At 52.3% G+C, this 17,188-nt stretch overlaps 2 protein-coding genes across 9 annotated transcripts in view; one reads left to right on the top strand and one right to left on the bottom strand.

The window, feature by feature from the left end:
- Positions 1-4,836, top strand: part of EPHX1 (epoxide hydrolase 1) — a 34,544-nt gene extending 29,708 nt beyond the window's left edge. For all 4 annotated transcript variants that reach the window (XM_054502069.1, XM_054502085.1, XM_054502094.1 and 1 more), the window contains exons 7-9: positions 1,654-1,762; positions 3,782-3,907; positions 4,422-4,836. In XM_054502069.1, coding sequence (XP_054358044.1) covers positions 1,654-1,762; positions 3,782-3,907; positions 4,422-4,623 — 437 coding nt within the window. In that variant the 3' untranslated portion in view covers positions 4,624-4,836. The remainder of the gene's footprint in view (positions 1-1,653; positions 1,763-3,781; positions 3,908-4,421) is intronic.
- TMEM63A (transmembrane protein 63A) overlaps positions 4,810-17,188 on the bottom strand; it is a 36,885-nt gene continuing 24,506 nt past the window's right edge. For 2 of the 5 annotated variants that reach the window (XM_063671245.1, XM_054502060.2), the window contains 10 exons: positions 16,167-16,273; positions 15,909-15,995; positions 15,127-15,189; positions 12,874-13,036; positions 11,901-12,006; positions 9,160-9,327; positions 8,145-8,260; positions 7,740-7,802; positions 6,288-6,467; positions 4,810-6,186 (listed from right to left, as the gene is read on the bottom strand). In XM_063671245.1, the coding sequence (XP_063527315.1) occupies positions 6,294-6,467; positions 7,740-7,802; positions 8,145-8,260; positions 9,160-9,327; positions 11,901-12,006; positions 12,874-13,036; positions 15,127-15,189; positions 15,909-15,995; positions 16,167-16,273 (1,047 nt within the window). In that variant the 3' untranslated portion in view covers positions 4,810-6,186; positions 6,288-6,293. Of the gene's footprint in view, positions 6,187-6,287; positions 6,468-7,739; positions 7,803-8,144; positions 8,278-9,159; positions 9,438-11,900; positions 12,007-12,873; positions 13,037-15,126; positions 15,190-15,908; positions 15,996-16,166; positions 16,274-17,188 lie in introns of those variants that run through there. The other 3 variants (XM_063671300.1, XR_010127612.1, XM_063671341.1) reach the window with 3 other exon arrangements.

Genomic DNA, 17,188 nt, shown 5'->3' with positions numbered 1-17,188 from the left:
GGGTGCCCTGGAGCCTTGGGGAAGAGGTTCCCAGGCAGTGAGGGAGGGCCCAGCAACCACGTTGGCCACCAGGGTCCTGTTAAAGGACAATACTTTTTCAAAAAGGTTAATTTATAAAGGAACCAGTAAAATTTTGAAAAGAAACAATTCAAAGACAAATAAGAACACTGAAATTAATTGCTAACAGACACAAAACTTGTCAACATCCACAGAGTAATATCAGTTAAATCTCCATGGGACAAAATTCACTTGCCCCTATGAACGAGAGTCATTCGCATTACCCTCAGTTCTCTACAATGCACAGAACTGTAAAATAGCTCAATGACAAGGAAAGATGGGACCCCTGTAGCATTACGTCAATCCGGAAGGTCTGCTAGGTAACTCCCTAGATCTTGTCCAGAAGACACCCAGGAATTGTCTTGCCCATTTCCAAGTTCTTCATAGTTTTCATGGCAATCCCATGCCCACACACACGAGGCAGCTCATAATCATAATAATGGCATTTCATAAAATCAGCATTTTTCTCTGATTATAAAATACATGTTCATTGTCAAAAAGCTTAACAATGCAAAAAGTACAAAACATTAAAGACAATCTCGTATAACTTCTCCCTCCCCACATCCCCTCTCCTTCAAAAGAACTTGTGAACATTTTGGTGAGAATTTTCACAAGTGAAGTACGTCCATATCACCAACACGGTCCCAACACTCCAGATGCCCCTCGGGGTTCTCTCCCAGGTACCACGTTCTGACCTCTGACTGAGATGGTTTTGGTTGTACCTGTTTAAGTCCTTCTATGAATAGAATCACAGAGTATGTACCCTTGAGTCTGGGTTCTTTTGCTCAATATTATGGTTGTGAGATTCATCTGTGCTGTTGTCCCAGCTTTTTTTTTTTTTTCAGAGACCAAGTCTCAGTCTGCTGCCCAGGCTAGAGTGCAGTGGCACGATCTCGGCTCACTGCAACCTCCACTTCCCGGGTTCAAGCAATTCTCCTGCCTCAGCCTCCCACGTAGCTGGGATTACAGGCATGCGCCACCATGCCCGGCTGATTTTTTTGTATTTTTAATAGAGATGGGGTTTCACCATGTTAGCCAGGATGGTCTCGAACTCCTTACCTCAGGTGATCCACCCGCCTCGGCCTCCCAAAGTGCTGGGATTACAGGCATGAGCCAATGCCCCCAGCCTGTTCCAGCCATTTTTCATGACTGTACAGTATTTTGGCTTATGAGTATATCAATATTTATTTATAACTGATCCCCTATTTTAGACTTTTTCAGGTGGCTTCTTATTTTTCATGAATCAGAGCACATAGACTGAAAAACCCCGCCTTTTTAAAAACAGCACTTCTCATTGGGACCCCACCAAATGCAGAGGCATAGGCCCTTCAGTTTGAAGGCAGCTGAGCAGGCAGTGTGTGAGGCCCCAGGAGAGAGTAGGAAGGTATCGTCCCTGTTTATCAGATGAGGATGCCAAGGCAGAGAGTTAAGGAAGCGAGGCATGTGAGCACCCAGGAGTTAGGGCAGGCCTGTGCTCGAATGTGGCTTCCTGCCCACAGCCCCGCCCTCTGCGGCCAGTGCCACACATCACACCTGAAGCTCCAGCTCTCTGGTCCCCAGGCCTGAGTCTCTCCTTTGCTCCCCGCTCCCTGCCAGGCTCTGCTCTGAATGACTCTCCGGTGGGTCTGGCTGCCTATATTCTAGAGAAGTTTTCCACCTGGACCAATACAGAATTCCGATACCTGGAGGATGGAGGCCTGGAAAGGTGAGGCCCTGGTTTGCCCCTGCAGTCATGACCCTGGTCCCAGCAGCCAACCTCCTCACCCTCTTCATCCCCTTGTCTGGTTGCTCTGCATGGGGCACTCAGCAAATTTTATTGTTGGCTTTCTTACAAATCCTCACCCCGTGACCAACGTAGCTGCATTTTTTGGGTGAGGCGGCCTGGTGAGTTTCTCCCAGCCTCACAGTGCATGGTCAGGACTAGGATGCAGGCTCACCTGCTTGTGCTCCTTTTGCTGAACAGGCCCCTCTGGGGATTAGGGAACCCACAGGGTAGCAGGCACCACGTTATTGTCAAGAGCATCTGGGCCTTTCCTCCTGATTCGCCGGAGAGCCTGGCATCAGGGTCACATGACCGCGTGTTCCAGGAGGGTGATTGCAGAAAGACAGGAGGCTGTTACATCTCTCAGAGCCTTAGAGGCTGTATCCTCTACATGCCTGACTCCCAGCTCTGTGGCCTGACTCAGGCTTCACCAAGGTCAGCTGTGACCCACCCTTTCCAGGACCCATCCCTTTATTCCTTCAGTGACACACAGAGGACCAGATAGTGCTGGGGATGGGAAAGACGGTAAAATGAGACTGAATCCTGCCTTGGGGGTAGGGACTCTGTCTTGGCCATGCTCTAGCCCCATCACCTAGAACAGTGCCGGGTGAACAGTGGGAGAGCCCAGTACATAGATGTTGAATGAATGCGCAAAGGACTGTGAGAGTCCAGTGGAAGGAGGATTCTCTTTGTCTAAGCGGCAGAGAGGGGAAATGACCAGGAGAATGTATCTGATTTGGGCCTTGGAGGATGAGTAGGAGTTTGCTGGATGGAGGAGAGAAATTTAGGCAAAGAGAAAAGCAATAGAAATGCAAGGAAAGGGTGCTTGGAAAGGGTGGCTTGTCCAGAGGCTGAAACAGGCACACTGGGGCCAGATCACAAGCAAACTCATTCCTGCAGGCAGGTCCTCGCCTCCTCCAAGAGCCTCAGCAGGGCCTTCGTCTGGATGTGTTTCTGCTGCCCTACATTCAGCAGGACAGGGATCGATGGAGCTCCTGCAGGACCACCTTAGCAAGGGGTCTGGCCTGCTCCTTGCACACGGATACCTGGGGCGAGATGTGAGGCCCCAGCAGACTATCCCACTAGGCCACTCCTGCAGCTCTGGCCCCGGGTTACAGGGAGCACCAAAGCCCTCAGCAGGAGGCAGACAGGATCAGATCTGTGTTCCAGAAAGAACAGGAACACACTAGGGTGGAAATGGTCGTGGTCGTTTTCAAGCTGCAGGCAGAGCCGAAAGGGAGACGGAAGCACTTGGCCAACTTGCAGAAATCCAGTTCACAGAGGTGACGTGTGTGCTGGAACTAGTTTTCATTGACCAGTTTTCATTTTGCCACCAAAATCACATTGAAAAGGCTGTTCCCTTTATCTCTGTCCCTGCTGCTGTTGCTAGAGATTCAAGGTTTGAGTGAGGAAGGTAGGGTTGGGAGCGCTTTCTCTGGGGAGAGTGGAAGGTGGGATGGGGGCTGTGGAGTGTGCATCCTGGACGCAAGCTGCCTAGGTTTGGATTCTCCACTTAATAAGTAAAATGGAGATAATAGTACCTATGTCCCATAGGCTGTTGAGAGGAAAACATGAATTAATCAAGAAGGTAAGGAGCTTAGAACATGCTGCCTGGTATGTGGTCCCCACAGTAGCTGGTGCCCTGAGCAGTTTCACGGTGCAGGGGTTGAGGGGAGGGAGGAGAGGTCAGTGGCAGGAGAGAGGGGATGGGTGTGTCTAGAGGCAAGGTGGGTCGGGGGAGGACCTTGGGGTGATAAGAGACACTTCGACTAAATCCATGCACTCCAGTCTGGTGCCCTGGGCGCAGCCTGCCTGTGACACGAGGATACCACACACCTTGCATGAGGTCTGAGGAGGGAAGCCGCATGGGCAGGGCCTGGCATTTGTAGCACTTTCTGACTGCCCTTTGTCACACAACTGCATCTGACACTGAGAGTGGGGCTTTGTGTTCTGCGTTCCCAGGAAGTTCTCCCTGGACGACCTGCTGACCAACGTCATGCTCTACTGGACAACAGGAACCATCATCTCCTCCCAGCGCTTCTACAAGGAGAACCTGGGCCAGGGCTGGAGGACCCAGAAGCATGAGCGGTGAGCCTGGCTGAGCTGAGAACAAGGGCCTCTGAGGCTGGAGGCAGGGGGATGGCCAGTCTTGGGCTCCAGGAAGGGCACTTGGTGGTGGGATAAGTATAGCCTTGCCTGCAGATGCCCCAGGGGCCCTTGGTTGGGAACACTAAAGGTTGAGGTGTTTGGAGAAAGCCCTCATGGAGGGATGACGTGCCTGGCTCCCAGGCGGCCCTCCCCAGTCTAGGATGCTGGTCTGGAGTGGCACTGATGGTTCTGGGATTTCCAAGTCTCACATGGAGACCCTCAAAGGTGGGGGTTTAGAGGCTGTCCCATGCCCCTGCCTGGGTGGCCCTCCCAGAAAAAAGAGAGGGCCCTTAGTGAGGGGAGGGTGGTTGAGACCCTGGATTTGTCCTTTTCTTTATGGCTCCTTGTGGGTGGGCCAGCTGATCTCACCCTCAGGCGCTTGAACCCCCTGCTGTGCAGGACGGAGTGGCACAGGGCCACAGCCTCACCCCTCCGTTGGCTCTTCCACTTCCAGGATGAAGGTCTACGTGCCCACTGGCTTCTCTGCCTTCCCTTTTGAGCTACTGCACACGCCTGAAAAGTGGGTGAGGTTCAAGTACCCAAAGCTCATCTCCTATTCGTACATGGTTCGTGGGGGCCACTTTGCGGCCTTGGAGGAGCCGGAGCTGCTTGCCCACGACATCCGCAAGTTCCTGTCGGTGCTGGAGCGGCAGTGACGCACCGACCCCCCGCCCCGCCACCTCCCGCCACAAGTGCCCTCCAGGCTTTTCTTGGGGAAGATACCCCTTTTCTGAGGAATGAGTTTGCCTCCGTCCCCTGCCCATGGTTGGAGCCCACGCTCACCCCCTCACCCCTCCAAGCTCACTCCCCAACCCCCAACTCTGTGTGGTAAGCAACATGGCTTTGATGATAAATGACTTTACTTCTAACAGCGGCTGGAACTGTGACATGAGCGTGCGCTGACCCCACATGGGGCCCCCTGTCCAAGCAGAGCTGGCCGGCCCCTCCTTGCTGGCAGAGGCACGGGAGACCCGCTGGGGATGAGGCCACTGGCCAGGGCTATGCTGCACCAGACCAATGGCACCGCCCCCACCCCTCCCAGCGCAGGGGCAGCTTGGAGCAGAGGCAGCACTGGCTGCCACTGCAGTGGCAAGTCAGCGTCAAGAGGGTCCCTGAGTGAGAAGGCCCAGAAAGCCCAGGCCCACCAGGCCAGCAGACAGGCACAGGCAGGGCCTGCAGAAGTGCCAAGGCCCCAGCCCAGTTGTGCTGGAAGGAGCCTGGACCCGCTCTTCCGCACCCCTCTCCCACCCCCACTGCACAGGCTTGTGCCTTGGTGCCCCCTGGAGGCAGCAGGGAGGAGGCTTCTCAGGCAGAAGTCTTAAGTTGCATCCCATTCCCCCGAATCCCCAGGAGGGAGAAGAGGGATGGGCTGCCCCTCCTTCCTGCCAGAGCCACAGCTCAAGGGCAGTGGGATGGCCCTGCAGCCAGCCCAGGTACCCCTTCCTCTGTGCCAACCATGCTGTCCTTTGGCTCCGAGGAGGTCCTGAGCACTGCCCACCCCTACACCTTGGAGGGAGCAGACGGAGCAGGTGAGTACTGCACAGAGCCTACCTGGAGGTGCAGACCCATGCACTCAGCCCTGAAGAGGTGGGAGAGGCTGGATCTTAACTGTGGTCCAATGGGCATATTACGAGTGGTCCCTGTCCCTGCCTGCTATGGGGTAACCCTGACCCAGCCAGTGTCCCTAACAACATGATACAAAACCACAGAACTCTAGCGGGATACAGAGGTCTGTGCACAGCTGGCAGGAGCACTGGCCACCTCCCAACCTGCTCCCCATAGCTTACTCCTGGATGTAGCCTGGAGGGACTGGCCATGCAGTGGGGAGCTGGACACCAGCCAGACCTCAGACCTGGACTGCAGCATCTCTTTGGTTATCGGTTGTGTGTGTGCTCAGAAGGGAGGAGGCCTTCCCCTTGTTACATCTCTCTCTCCATATATTCTCCCGGACTCATCAGTTTGGGGGGCGAAAAGTCCACCACACAGTCTTCGTGACAAACCACTGGGGATGTCACCCCAGCTGCAGAGCTGGAAGCTTGTGCCGGAGGGGAAACTGGGTGAGCAAGGGAAGGGCAAGGCCTGCCTGTGCTCCCCTCACCACTGCTGGGACCAGAAAAGATGGGCACCTGATGGCTCAGCTGGGCAGTCCCAACACATTCCCACTCAGCCAAGGGCCTGAGCCCCAGGCCATTCTGGTTGTCTTTTCAGAGCAGTGAGACCTAAAACAGATGGGAAGTAGTCATGAACTTGCGAATCAGGCCGCTTCACCTGTCTTCTCACCCCACAGGCTCCCCTGAGCCTGCCCCAGCCAGCAGCTCACCCGTCCTCAGGCCTCCTGGGGGGCAGCAGCCACACTGCCCGTGGCACTCTGCGCCAAGCACTGTCCAGGGATAGTCCCGCTGATGTTGTGGATGGCACCATAGGTCTGCTGCTGCTGCTGCTGCGGAGACAGTGCCGTCCTCTCCGAGGCCAAGCCGTTCAGAATCCGAGGCACGTAGGGCTGTCAGCAAATGGATTCGTGCTTGGCTTGGGGCAGGCATGAGATTCCACACTGCACCCCTCCCCTCCTGCCCTTCTCCCAACAGGACACAGACAGTGGCCATAAAGGACATATGAAGAAATAGCAATATCAATTTAGGATATTAAGACCTAAAATATGCCACCTGCAGAATTTCCTAGCAGCCAGGGCAAAAGAGAAAGCACAGTTATACAGTTCTCATGATCACAGAAGGAAGCACAGGAGAGCAGTTTCTCAGAGGAAACTAAACTTCCTAGCCCTGGATCCTAGGAGGATTTCTCACTTTGTAGAACAAACAGGTCTACCTATATAGGGGGGCTTAGAATGCTGCCCTGGGACCCCTGGGATGCTCAACACATCTGTGTGAGTCTCATTTCCTCCCAATCCCAGGCTCCAGCCACTGACCCCAGGCACAGAGCCCTGCCATACTCCTCCTGAGACCCTGGCTCTGAGGGCTTGACATCATCTACCTGTCCCGCATGTTCCCTGCCTGGCCAGCATAGCCACAGGTGTGTCTCTGGGTAATGAGTCCTTCTGAGGCCCTCCCTCTTTTGGAACTTGTCCAAGAACAGACACTGATAAGAGAGCCTGACACCTGGGAGGCAGCCACCAGAAAGAACCCTGCAGATGAGGTCGGCTCTGTCCTGGCCACGACTGTCAGGAAGGCCGGTGGCCACAGCTCTGGAACCCTGGGGCTCTACTTTCCCTTCCCAGCCCCACCCTAGGAACAGGACCCTGGAGGCTGCGTGCAGAGAGAACTAGGAAGGCAAGGAGCCCTGTGTCTCTCTACCATGGGGTCTTCCTTTGAAGCAGGTGCAATGTTCATTTCTTGAATTCAAAGGGAAGTCTGTCTGACACCCTCTTGGAGCCTAGTGGAGGATCTTGCACAGGCAGGGGCATTGCTGATGACAAACATTTGTCAAACCCTAGCACCTTACCATGTGCCTTCACTAAAGCCCCAAACTCACCAGGCATTAAATATGCAGAGAAGGAAAGAGAGCAGGGAACTGAAACCAAGGGGGATGGCCATGAATCGAGACAAGACTCTATCTCCTCAACAGTTTCAAATATGCAGGTTAAAATACCCAGGGGGACCAGGATTCCTTCTCTGCCATTAATTCACAAACCTGCCTGCCATGTGATCTTAGCAAGAGATGATCAAAGCACATTTGCCGGGGCCCATCTGGTTGGGACTGTTACAACCAAAGCAAAAAAAAAGGGTGACAAGCTCGGAGGCTGAGGGGCACAGCTTACTGTGAACGGTGGGGGCATGTGGGCCTCTGCCTCACTTCCTTTGTCACTTGCAGGCTCTTCTGTCTGCAGATAACAGCAAACACTTGCAATGATAAACAAAACTGATCTCTGTGAACGAACACCCTCCAAACACACGGACTATTAACACCCGGAATAATAGTACCAGCTGGCACCAAGCTCCCCGGCAGCCCGAGAGAGGATGGGGCGGGGGAGTGCAGGGATGAGGGGAGGAAGGGAAGCTACACATGGCACCCAACCACCCACGCCTTTCCCATGGAGAAGCAGAATCTGGAGAAGGCTGCTACTGTGTTGATACAGACAAGGGTGAGCAGGGTTGAGAGCGAGCCCATCCCACCATCTGTTCCTCCCAGGGCTTGACCGGGCAGTGGGGTTGGGGGCCTTTACTTTGTAGTTTAGAGGGCTGAGGTGCTTGAAGTATCCAAAGCAGGTGTGAGCCAGGCAGACCAGGATGGTGAGCAGCACCACCAGGAAGGTGAACAGAGTGGCGGGGGCCTTCATACCTGGGGATAGAGGGTGGCTAGCCTTGGGGTGGGCGGGGAGGGGCCACCACCTACCCTCACCCTGCTGAGGAAGGGGCCGCACATGGTGCAGAAACTGCCCGTGACTTCTCCCTCAGGCAGAAAATAAAGGTAAGGCCTAACCCCCTACCCCCACCCCTCAACTCCAGCAGCAAGGATGGTGTCTTCACAGCCAGGAGCACACAGAGGGACCCACTGAATGGCTGGCATCATCCCTGGTCAGATTTCAGGCACTGGGATGCCAAGTCAATGGCAATTCTCCAGCCTCCTTGCTGGTCCATTCCCTCCAGTCTCCAGTGCCCTGGGCTAGGTAGCATGGACTCTCCCACACCCCTAGTCTGACTGGGGCAGACGTGTCTTTCCCCCAGGAGTGTCAGTTTTCTCTCCTCCACGTCCCCACCTCTTCCATGCCAGGAGGTACAAGGAGCTGGGCCCAACCACCAGCCTCAAAGGGCAAATCTGGATCAGCTTCCCCATTTCCTCTGGTTCAGTCCCTGCTCAGCTGATAAAGGCACTATCTTGTCTCCAGGGATGTATGGGACAATTGACCAGGGCTTCACAAGGGTTACACCTGCACTCGGGCTAGCTTAGGAGCCAGGCTGTCAACACCACACCCAACCAGCCCCTCACCCTGCATATCATGTTTTGATTAGACACCTAACTAGTCCTCACTCTGGGCACCACATTCTGACTGGACATGTAACCAACCCTCATTCTGGGTACCACGTTCTGATGGGACACCTAACCAGCCCTCACTCTGGGCATCACATTCTGACTGGATGCCATGCTGATGCTGTGAAAGCAATGGGGGATCTGACTGGCTGGTGGGGATGCAGGGATGGGAGGCCAAGGGCTGGCCCCAGGTCAGAAGGGCTGCTCACCCAGGCGCAGGAAGGAAAAGAAGTAGAGCCAGAAGAGGCACAGGATGGGGGCTGCCAAGGCCTGGTTCACAGCGGCAAAGTGGATCCCCTTCTCCAGCTTGGCTGGGAGGTAGATGAAGTAGAGGTTGTGCCGGTCCACCATGTGCTTGAGCAGGATGTAGATGAGGCCTGCAGGGGATGGAGCTGTGAGCTGGAGACCTCGCAGACACCTCTGTCCTCTTCCTCTCAAGGGCGGCTATTTTGGCAAGGAGCCAGGGCTGGGGCTGCTGCTCTACTGCCTGAACACAAAATGAGGCATCCTGCACCTCTGGCTACTAGTTTTTTTTTCTCTTTCTCTCTCCCACCCACTTCCTCACTTATCTGTGACCCCAAGGTGCAGGGGATCGGTCAGGGTGGTGGGAGAAAATTTAAGATAAAGTTATAGGAAATAGACACAAACCTTCTTGGAAGGCCGAGAGGTTTGCATAGCTTCAGTAAAGGGTTTGGCTGAAGGCAGCTGAATTCTCTTAAAAGCTTAGGGTGCAGATACATAGGAATGTGGGGGAGTTTACCTAAATAGCTTGTTTACTCATGTGGTCCTGAGACCAACCTTTGATCATCCACTGGTGCATGATTGCTTGCTATTTGGGGGGTGGGCAATGTTACTTACCCTCTAGTGGTGTTTACTCGAGACCTTTGTCATTTAATCTGTACTAAATAAATGCAGACTTTGCCGGGCATCGAGGACTACGCTGCAGACTCAGGCAGCAGAGCCCCTTAGCCACACTGACAGGCAAAATATCTGTCAGTGTCTGTCTGTTTTTTTTTTTTTTTTTGAGACGGAGTCTCACTCTGTTGCCCAGGCTGGAGTGTAGTGGCGCGATCTCCACTCACTCCAAGCTCCGCCTCCTGGGTTCATGCCATTCTTCTGCCTCAGCCTCTCGAGTAGCTGTGACTACAGGCACCCGACACCACGCCCAGCTAATTTTTTGTATTTTTAGTAGAGACAGGGTTTCACCGTGTTAGCCAGGATGGTCTCGATCTCCTGACCTCGTGATCCGCCCGCCTCGGCCTCCCAAAGTGCTGGGATTACAGGCGTGAGCCACCGCGCCCGGCAGTGTATGTCTTTCATCCGTCACTGGGTCAGGGTCTGTGGGATGGACCCTGCACCAAGGGAGTCACAGGGTCTGTGATCCTGTCTCCACAGAACACTAACATTCCAGAATCGTCTTGCAAAGAGGCTGTTTCACAGTTGGATGTCTGGCCTCAATTCCTCCCCAGCCCTTCCCATGCTGAGCCCCCGGTATGTCAGTGCTCCCACACCCCTGGCCTTCTCCCACCTGGCTGATCTCCGCCCTCATCACAGTCAACAGAGAATGAGGCCCAAGGGTCTTACCCCAGAGGTGGCACAGGAGCACACAGGGGACCAACAGAAAGTGGGTGCTGTGCTGCCTTTTCTATTATGCCAGGTTTTCTCTTTTTTTTTTTTTTTTGAGACGGAGTCTCACTCTTGTTGGTCAGGCTGGAGTGCAGTGGTGCAATCTTGGCTCACTGCAACCTCTGCCTCCTGGGTTCAAGTATTCTCCTACCTCAGCCTCCTGAGTAGCTGGGATTACAGGTGCCTGCCACCATGCCCAGTTAATTTTTGTATTTTTAGTAGAGACAGGGTTTCATCATATTGGCCAGGTTGTTCTTGACCTCTTGACCTCAGGTGATGCATTGCCTAGGTCTCCCAAAGTGTCGGGATTACAGGCATGAGCCATCGTACCTGGCCCCAGGTTCTTTTTTAAAAAATAAATTTTGTTTTGAAAGTGTAAATACTGTAGATTTTTAAAACTACACAAGAGAGTATACAGGGAAAACTAAAACAACTTCTCCCCCTAAAACTCAGCTATCACTGCCAGCAGTCTCTTGGGCTTTCTGTTTCCTTCTAGAGCCTTTCATTCATCTGCCAGTTCCAGATGTTTTATTTCAGTGGCCAGGACCTTGGTCTTTAAACAGTCCTGAGTTCAAATCCTGGTTCTCCTGCTTACTAACAACATACGAAGTTCTTTATCTGTGAAGGGGGAATAGAAACAAGACCTGCCTTGTAGGATGAGGTGAGAAATGTGGTAATCCACATGGAGGCAGGCATCTGCCGGAATGAAAGCAGCACGAGAGCTTTGATTGTGACTCTGGCACTGTCTTACTTGCTGCTAAAGAAATCAACCATGAACGACGTGGTCAGTGGGCAGAGAACCTCAGACCAGAAGTACTGAGAGAGGTCCTAGCTGAGGGCCAGTGGGAGGAATTCATTTAAAAATGAATGAGGCTGGGTGCTGTGGCTCACACCTGTAATCCCAACACTTTGGGAGGCTGAGGCAGGTGGATCACCTGAGGTCAGGAGTTCAAGACCAGCCTGGCCAACATGGTGAAACCCCGTCTCTACTAAAAATACAAAAAATTAGGCAGGCATGGTGGCAGGCACCTGTAATCCCAGCTACTCAGGAGGCTGAGGTGGGAGGATGGCTTGAGCCCAGGAGGTGGGGGTTGCAGTGAGTCAAGATCATACCACTCCAGCCTGGGCATCAGCATGAGACCCTGTCTCAAAACAAAAAAAGAAAGAAATGAGTGAAATTTGGTGTCACGTGAGTCTTTGGCAGCTTGTGGCTCTTGTGGCTGTGGTTTTGGGAACTCCATTGTGCCCTGGTGATAGCTGTCCCTGAGAGGTTTAGTGCAATCAGCCGTCCATGTACCCTGGGACAGGCTCCAGGGCCACTCACCAAATGGCGCGATGATGGGACAAGTGATGCTGTAGGCCATGATGACAGTGAAGACACACAGCATCCACGCATACATGGCTCCAAACTCGTACTGGAAGGCCTGATTCTGGGAGGAGGAGGTGGTGAGGAGCTCATGGACTTGTTCCACCTCAAACACCCTTTTGTGCTCTCTAAGTAGTGACGGGAGAGTAGGGTGGAGGAGGACTTTGGAAATAGAAGATGGTGGCTCCCTGCCTCCCAAGGTCCTTCCCATCCTTCCCAGCCTGCCCTGCTTCACTCAGCACACCCAGCCCTCCCGAGGCATGGTGATGCGTGTTTGCTAGTGCTCCCTTCGTTCCACCCAACAGGCGTATGAGCCCCTGGAGGGAAGAGGTGGTCAGGGAAGAGGTGTAGAGTGACTCCTCATGACTCCAGCCCTTCTAGCAGGGGATCCTGGGCCAGCTTAGTTCGTGCCTCTGTGAAATCGGGATACTAGCAGTGCCCAGCTCATAAGGGGGCTGAGATGAAATGAAGGAATCCAGCACTTCTCCCACTTTCCTCGCACAGTGCCCACCATGGCAGAGGAGAATAAAAGAGAATGCCACACCCTCCAGTTCAGGGAATCCTGGAATAAATGCCACAAGCCAAAAATGCCTTTGACATCTGGGGTTTGGCTAAGAATTTATGCAAATGGATGCCTACGGAAAAAGAGTCTGTTGGTTTGAGTTGTATTTATGTATGTGTGTGATCAAACTGTTTCAAATGCCAAAGTCCCAAGTTCTCTCCTCCAGCCTGTGAGCTAGAGAGGAGGCTGGAGGAAGCCACGCCTGCCTGGGCCCGGGTTTGAGAAGCACTTAGCCCAGTGCCTGCACTAGTGGGTAGTCAGGTAAGTGCTACCCACTAGCGGGGGTAGTGGGGGTGAGAGGCCCTTGGGTCAGTGAAGGGGGACATGGGAGGGAGTCAGAGGCACAGGCCTGGGCCCAGGGGATGGCACCTGCTTGACATTCCTGCGGTCGGCAGCCGTCTTGGCCATGATCATGCGGAAGGTATAGAGGATGAGGCCTGGCAGCCGCAGCAGCTCCATGCCATTGCCGATGAAGGCCGAGGCGATGACATAGTTCACAAAGAAGGCGCCCTGGTCAGGCAGGAAGACGCACCTGGGGAAACCGGGGCCCAGGTCTGTGAGCTGAGAGCCGCTCTTGGAGGGAGAGGAGGAGCCCCTAGGCTGGGCAGGAGTAGAAAGCCCCTGGGAGGGCTGTATACTCTTCCCTTCATTCAGCATATATTTGGGAAACACATCTGTGTGCCAAGTACCTTTCTAGGCATTGAGAATAGAACAAAGCCCCTGCCCCCACTCTCTTGAAGTTCACATTCTAGCTGGGGGCACAAACAAGCAAACAAATATTCCATCTGCTGGGGGCGGTGAGCACTAAAGGAAAACAAAGCAGGGAGGGTTCCTATGTCATACAGGGGTTGGAGGAGCCTTTCTAACGAGGTGATATTTGTGTAGAGATGTGAACAGGTGAAGGAGCAAGTCATCCCCAAACCTGGGAAGACAGGATTCCAGGGAAAGGGAACAACATATAAGACGCCTGAGGATGTCCTCATCTGCTGCACATCCAGGGGCTGGACAGCAGTGGGCTGAGGGGAGGCAGAAGACAAGGCTGAAAGGGGCTGGGGGCCAGCCCAGGGCAAGGGATCTGTTCCAATGGGGTCAGGGAGACTATGCAGATGGCCACTGTGTCATCCCCATGTGGGACGAGGGCGGTTGTGATGGAGGTGGTGAGATATGGAGGGATTCTGGATCTACTTTAGAGAGAGAGCTGTCAGGATCTGCTGATAGGCTGGGTATGGCATGGGAGGGATAGAAAGGAAACAAGGTGAACTTCGAGGTTTTTTGCCAAAACAAGTAGAAAAACAATATGGAATGGAGAAAGTTGTAGAGTAGCAGATTTGAGGGTAAAAGTCGAGAGTTTGGTATTGGGCAGGTAACATCTGTGGTACCCAGTAAAATTCCAGCTGGAGTTTGAGGTGGGCAGTTGGGTTACCAGCCTGGAGGTGCAGGCTAGAGGCATAAACGTGGATGTTGTCCACATAAGTTAATTCAGGAGCAGTCTCATGGCATGGAAGCCGTGGGTTCAGCTGAAGTCACCTAGAGAGGCAGTGTGGACCCAGAACTGGGGGCTGAGCCTTCAGGCAGCCAAAATCTAGAGTTGGGGAGATGGGAAAGAACCCACCAAGGAGGGTGACAAGAGGATGCCGCGGGATGAGAGCGCCAAGGCCGAGCTTCGAGGAAGAAGGCTCGGATAAGTGTGTCAGATGTCGCTGATAGATCATAAGATGAGGATTGAGCTGGTCACTGGATGTGTCAATCTGAAAGTCACTGTCAACCTAGACTATTGCTGGCTGTATGTATGTGTGTCTGTCATAGCCGCCAGCTCCCAACTCATCAGCTTACTCAGCAAGAACTCATTTAAAATAACTCGCCCCATCCTTATAGGTGAGCACATTCTTTTAGGAAAGTCAATGCCAAGCCTCTGGACCTATATTAAGACCTCCTGTATAGTCTGTAGGGGCTGGGGTTGAAGCCCAGCTCTGTTCCTTAACCAGCTGGGTAAACTTGGGCAAGTTATTCAACATCTCCGAACCTCAGTCTCCTCATCTGTAAAATGGAGAGAATAATAGTATCTTCCTCATAGCTCGTTGTAAAGATACAGTGAGAAAAAGATGCATAAAGCATTTAGCATAGTGCCTTCTTAAACAATAGCTATTACTATTAAGTGGCATGGTATAAGTTTAAAATACTAACAAGGATACATCAGCAATAAGTTTAATTCTATTCTGGCAAAAATAATCCCCAGAGCCCAGAGGCATCCTAGTTGCCATGTTTAATTATTATTCTCCTTTCCCCACTCCCCGGCACCACTGAGACCCAGCAATTCCTTCTCCCCATGTGACTCCATGCTCAGTAAGTTTCAAAGAATGAATGAGACAGCTGCTAATTGAGTTCTGGCCTAAAAAATTAACCACATTTCTGCAAGCATAGCACAAAGTGGGTCAGCTCCCACAGTGTCTACCAGAAACCTGGCAGGGTGGAGGTGAGGCCCCAAGCCCTGCTGTCTGGAGAGGAAGATGCCTGTTCGGAAGCATAGGCTACGACCGCCCCCACCCATCCCACTGCAGCCCCAGCCCCTGTGGGACTTTCACCCAGGGCCATGGCTCCAGAACTCAGCTTGGCAATACTCACTCCAACCTGATGGAGGCCTCCGAGGAAGTTTTGTCAAAGAGCCACCGGAAGAAAAAATCTAGACTGAAAAACAAAGGAACCCCCTAAGAGTTTATTTCCAGCATTCCGTATTGTCACTACACATGCTTTCATTTTCTTTTGCTCTAAAAACAGGCCAAAGCTCGAGATCGACTTTTGTTCTCAACAATGCCAGTTACTACGGCACGACCTGTCACAGTCTGCTTTAACAGAAACTTCCTCCCTTGAGATAAATAAAGCCATGATGAGGCCTTCCCTAAGTGGAAGGTCCTTGATAAGTTTCATTTTCTTTTCTCTTTTGTAGAGATGGGGTTTTGCCATATTGCCCAGGCTGGAACTCCTGGGCTCAAGCAATCTGCCCACCTCGGCCTCCCAAAATGCTAGGATTAGAGGCGTAAGCCATCATGCCTGGCCACAAAATTTTCAAGCTGTTTTGTTGTTTTGTTTTTTTTTTTTTTTGAGACAAGAGTCTCACGCCTGTAATCCCAGCACTTTGGGAGGCCGAGGCAGGTGGATCACCTGAGGTCAGGAGCTCGAGAACAGCCTGACCAATATGGTGTTCTTTTCTTTTTTAAAGAAGAACAATCAATCATATTACCAGAAGAATCAATGACCCAGCCCTACTACACGCCGAGTGGTTGCAACAGGCTTAGATATTGTTAGAGGTTTGCTTCTGCTACCAAACTGTTTGCATTCTCCTGGGGACAGTGCTCTCCTGATGTGACTCTTATTCTGAATTTAGAGCAGGAGGTGGTGGCATATACCTGGTGAGACCCAGAGAGGGCAGGATCAGCACCATGAAGATCAAGAATATGTAGACTTTGGTCATCATGATCTGGTTTTCCCCCGACCTGCAGGAAGTCAAAGGTGAGCACTTGCAGTCCCCCAAATGCTCTAGGTGCCCCCAGTGAGGCCCCTGCCACGTGCCCATTGCCTGAGCAGTTGGGGGGTAGGGTGTGGACAAGGGAGCAGTCAGAGACATCCTTCTTAGGGGCAGGGCCTCGGGGCTCCCGGGCACTCACTTGGTCCAGTGAGACTCCAGCAGTGTAGAGTAGTAGACAATGGAGGGGAGCAGGGCCGAGAAGGACCAGAGCAGGAGGGTGGGGAAGAACTGGCTGATGATCGGGTTCTAGGAGAAAGGTCCACAGCAGAGAGAGTCACAGGGGCCGTGGGCCACGCGGCTCTGAGGCCATGACCTATTGGCATGGTCGCTCAGTGGACTCCCAGGGTAGGAGTTTGTCATCTCTGACCCCAGAACCAACACTGTGCCAGGTACAGAGATAGTAGTCCAAAATGTTGGCTGAATAATCAGTAACAGCACGTTATATTTGTACAGCTCCTCACAGCACAGCAAAGAAAGCAATTTCACATACAAGTAAACTCCACTTATCTGACTAACCAGATTAAATAACCTTCTCTGCTCCCTATACAAAACCAATGACTGATGCCATGGGAAGACTGAACACCGAAGGCCTGGAGTCCTGGCCGGGGGTGTGGGGTGGGCGGGGGGTGCCCTGCCTGCTCAGCTCCCACTGGTCCAGCTGCAGCATATCAGGCCTCCACTGTGTGTGTCCACAATCCTGCTGTTTTGTTACTATGATTACATGAGCTGATTGACTTATTACTGTCACTGATTAGATGAACATAAAAATAGAGAGAAATTTTCTTTGAAAACTAAGTTGGCTACTTTGGAAAGACTTGATAAAAATCCATTTCTAAAAAAAAAAAAAAAAAGCTGTTAATTAGATGAGAGTAAATTAACGATAAAAGATCAAGGGATATGCGATCTAGGAAGTTTCTATATTCAGAATGGCTCGCAAATATCTAAATTCTTCCTTTACTTTAAAGAAGCCAACATTGGAATCACAAAACAATGAAATAAGGGTGTGGTTGATGTAAAGTAGACAAAGGGGAGTTCTCATCAGCAGATCCATCCTCAAAAGAATAGCCTGTCCTTCTATTAAAAGACTGGCAAAGGAATGCATATTTATAATACCTGCTTTAAATCTTAAACAAAACTGCTGAATTTATACTTAGGTAGTTT

Source organism: Pongo pygmaeus, chromosome 1, assembly GCF_028885625.2.
Source record: "Pongo pygmaeus isolate AG05252 chromosome 1, NHGRI_mPonPyg2-v2.0_pri, whole genome shotgun sequence".
Taxonomy (NCBI): domain Eukaryota; kingdom Metazoa; phylum Chordata; class Mammalia; order Primates; family Hominidae; genus Pongo; species Pongo pygmaeus.
Note: the sequence above shows the minus strand (reverse complement) of the source record. Positions and strands in the feature narration are given on the sequence as shown.